General features: G+C 55.2%; 1 protein-coding gene across 1 annotated transcript in view; it reads right to left on the bottom strand.

The window, feature by feature from the left end:
* LOC104524023 (rho GTPase-activating protein 44-like) overlaps positions 1–3,457 on the bottom strand; it is a gene marked incomplete at both ends in the record, with an annotated part of 13,477 nt that overhangs the window by 625 nt on the left and 9,395 nt on the right. Inside the window, 3 exon segments of the mRNA XM_010166769.2 lie at positions 16–129; positions 220–300; positions 1,215–1,296. Of these exon segments, the coding sequence (XP_010165071.2) occupies positions 16–129; positions 220–300; positions 1,215–1,296 (277 nt within the window).

The following is a 3,457-nucleotide window of genomic DNA, read 5'->3' on the forward strand; positions in this document are numbered from 1 at the left end:
CCCCGGATTCCCTACCCATCCGCCTGCGGCCAGAGGAGGTTGGGCCCCAGCACGATGGCCACGTTGCTCGGTGTCATTTTATTCGTGTCCTGGTACTCAGTCAGCTTGGCCAGGAATTTAATCAGGTACCTGGAAAGCAGAACCAAGCCGCGTCAGTGGATCAGGATGGCACCTTCTCTGTCCCGTCCCCTCCCTGGGTCACGCTGCCCTCAGGCTCACCTGATGTTGTTGTAGTTGGCTTTGGGCAGCTTCTCGCAGGCACTCCAGAGAGCCTGCAGCCGCTTCTCCTGCTCCGGGATGCTGCAGGGAGGTGGGACAGAGGATCATCTCCCATCCCCACCCCACCTCGGGGCTTTGGACCCCACCAGCCCAGCCCTCGGGGACCCTGCAAGACCCTTGGGCTGCTGTCAACGTTCTGTAAGTAAATTAACCCAGAAAACCCAGCCAAAATGAGAAGGAAACGTTTTGTCTGCAGGCTGGATGCTGGTCCTGTCCTCACCCCTGTCCACCCCCCACCTCAGGTTTGTGTTTTGGGGATGTGTTCACTTTGGAAGGGGAAATTACTACAAACAGCCCCCCAAAACAACAGCCCGCTCCCCCATGTGCCACTCTTGGGGACTGTCCCCTCTGTTGAGCCACCGCCAGGTCCCTGCCGAGCTCCGGCACTCCCAGGGCAGGCGGGGGATGTGGTCAGACCTATATTCAGGCACCAGAGGTGGTTCCCACTCTAAAAAGAGGCTCCTTCTCCCTCCTCCCCCTGTCCCAAACTCCTCCCGTGGTGGAGCAGGCACACTGGTGCCACCTGAGCCAGCCCAGTTCTGCTGGGTTTGGGGGTTTCATGGTGCAGAGCACCCCAGCAAAGCAGGTGGGAGCTCCCTTGGCCAGTGGTCTCCCATTTCTGCACATCTGTCCAGAAATGGCACCAGTACCCGGCACCCAAGGGCTTGCCAAAAGATGCTGGGAGAGCTCAGCCACTTTGGCTAGGGTGCTCTAGACCAGGTTGGGGACATCAGGGTTGGGGGACATCAAGGCCACCCTTGCTGCTGGGACCCACAATGCTTAAGGAGCATCACAGGAGCCCTCCGGGCTCTTAGACACCGGAGAAAACATCACAAATGCTGTGAGAAATAACTCATGGCTGCCAAACCATCCATGGGGACCCAAGATGCCACCACCCATGTCACAGAGGAACAGGGGAGATGTCCCAGTCTCACTTGGAAGCCTGGATCCACTCATCGTACAGCTCAAACGTCATGAGGGGCTCTGGCAGCTCTCGCAGGTAGGACTTGAGCGCTCCTGTGGCACACAAGGGACATGGGGCTCGGCATCGCAGGAGGCACTGGCCACCAGCCACCGAGAAGTTTTGCTCCTCAGCATTTTGACTCACATTCCTTCTCAACCTCCTCATCCATGCGACCCAAAGCACCCGTCAGTCCCTCCAGCTTGGTGGAGCCCGTAGCATCCCCTGACCCCCAGCAACCACCCTCCCACCTCCTCCTAGTCCCTCCTGCTCCCTCCCCAATTCCCTCCACCATTTTTGCCTCCACCAGGCATCCACTCAGCTCCCCATCGCTTGATTTTGCCCAGGACGTTCACAGCTCCTTGCACTGGGAAAAGGTTCCCATGGCAGTCAATAGGAAAACAGGGTCCAATCCTGCACCTGCCGGAGAGCCCAGCCCGGGGGGGGGCAGCTGACTGGCATTTAAACTCAATTAATGCTTAATAGCAGCCCCATGGGCTCAGGTCTGTGCTCGGAGAGGGTCTTGGCCGCAGAAGAGGTAGAGAGATGTCAGGCTTGATGCCAACACATGTGAATCTTCTCGACTGCTCCTTGCTCCTGCAAAGTCTCTCCTGATCAGCATCAACTTCATTAGTGTCACCAGGGCCCCGCCGCTGCCTCAGATTATGATTGCATCCCTGTTTTCTTCCTCACTGACCAAAAGTGTTGCTCCAGCCCTTGGCTGAGGAGAGGACAGGCAGGTCAGGGTTTTTGCTCCTCAGTGGGTGGCAACTCCTAAACACCCACGCTTCCACCAAGAGCTGTATTTCTGCACCCACATTTGTCCCCCTGTATATTCTGTCTTTGCTGTTCAAAGGCTTTGGGACAAATCACAGAAGGGCTGAGGTGGGAAGGACCTCTGGAGGTCATCTGGTCCAACCCCCTGCTCCAGCAGGACCACCCAGAGCTGGTTGCCCATAACCATGTCTTGATGTCTTTTGAGTTATCTCCAAGGATGGAGACTCCACCACCTCCCTGGGCAACCTGTGCCAGTGCTTGGTCACCCACACTGTTGAGGAATGGCTCAAGGATAAGGGTCACAGTTTGACTGAGCAATTGTACGATCAGAGCCTGTTTTAGTAGGCCCTAGTTGACATAAGTTGAGTGGAATTTTCCTCTACATGCAGTTTAGCTGCTACGTGCAGTTTAGCAAGAACAGGCTGGCCTTGCAGGATAAGATGTGATACAACTTTGAAGGAGCAGCGCTTGGCAAGCAGGATGCGCTGATATAGTTTTTACTGACTCTGTGAGAACCGCAAGTAAGAGAACAATGCAAGTCTGTAAACGCAACCTTCAGTATTGTAACCAATCATTTAATGCCTAGAGGTATGATGTAACTCATCACCTAATGCCTAATAGACATAACTAACTGTACAAATGAGTGTTATCCGGGCTAATAAATCGATTCATGATCTATCACTCATATTGAGTCGGCCTCATGAGTCCTCCGCCGCTCGCACCACACAGTGATAAAGAGTCTTCTGATGTTCAGAAGGAACCTTCCATGGTTCAGGTGGTGCCCACTGCCTCTGGTCCTGGCACTGGGCACGACTGGAAAGAGCTCTGTCTTCTTTGCACCCTCCCTGCAGGTATTTAGCTCCATCAGTGAGATCCCCCTGAGTCTTCTCTGCTCCAGGCTGAACAGTCCCAGCTCCTTCATCCTCTCCTCCTAGGAGAGATGCTCCAGGCCTTTCATCACCTTCACAGCCTTTCACTGAACACTCTCCAGCATGTCCATGTCTCTCTTGTAGGACCCAGCACTGGACCCAGCACTCCAGGTGTGGCGTCACCAGCGCCGAGCATAGGGGAAGGATCAGCTCCTTTGAACTGCTGGCATCACTCCTCCCAGTCCAGCCCAGGACATCATTCCCCTTCATGTTGCCAGCCCATGGTCAGTTTGGTCCACTGGCCCATTACGACCATCGAGGCCATCTCTGCCAAGCTGTTTTCCAGCTGGGTGGCCCCAGCCTGTCCTCCCCAGGGCCAGGACTTGTCTCTTCTTGCTGAACTTCACCATTTCTCCAGCCAGGCCAGGTCCCTCTGGATGGCAGCACAAAGCTCTAGTGCACCAGCCGCTCCTCCCAGTTTGGTGTCATCTGCCAACTTGCTGAGGGTGCACCTTGCCCCATCATCCAGGTCGTTAATGAAGATGTTAATCAGGATCGGACCCAGTATCAA

This window comes from Antrostomus carolinensis, unplaced genomic scaffold (genome assembly GCF_000700745.2).
Source record: "Antrostomus carolinensis isolate BGI_N321 unplaced genomic scaffold, ASM70074v2 scaffold15724, whole genome shotgun sequence".
In the NCBI taxonomy this organism is placed as follows: domain Eukaryota; kingdom Metazoa; phylum Chordata; class Aves; order Caprimulgiformes; family Caprimulgidae; genus Antrostomus; species Antrostomus carolinensis.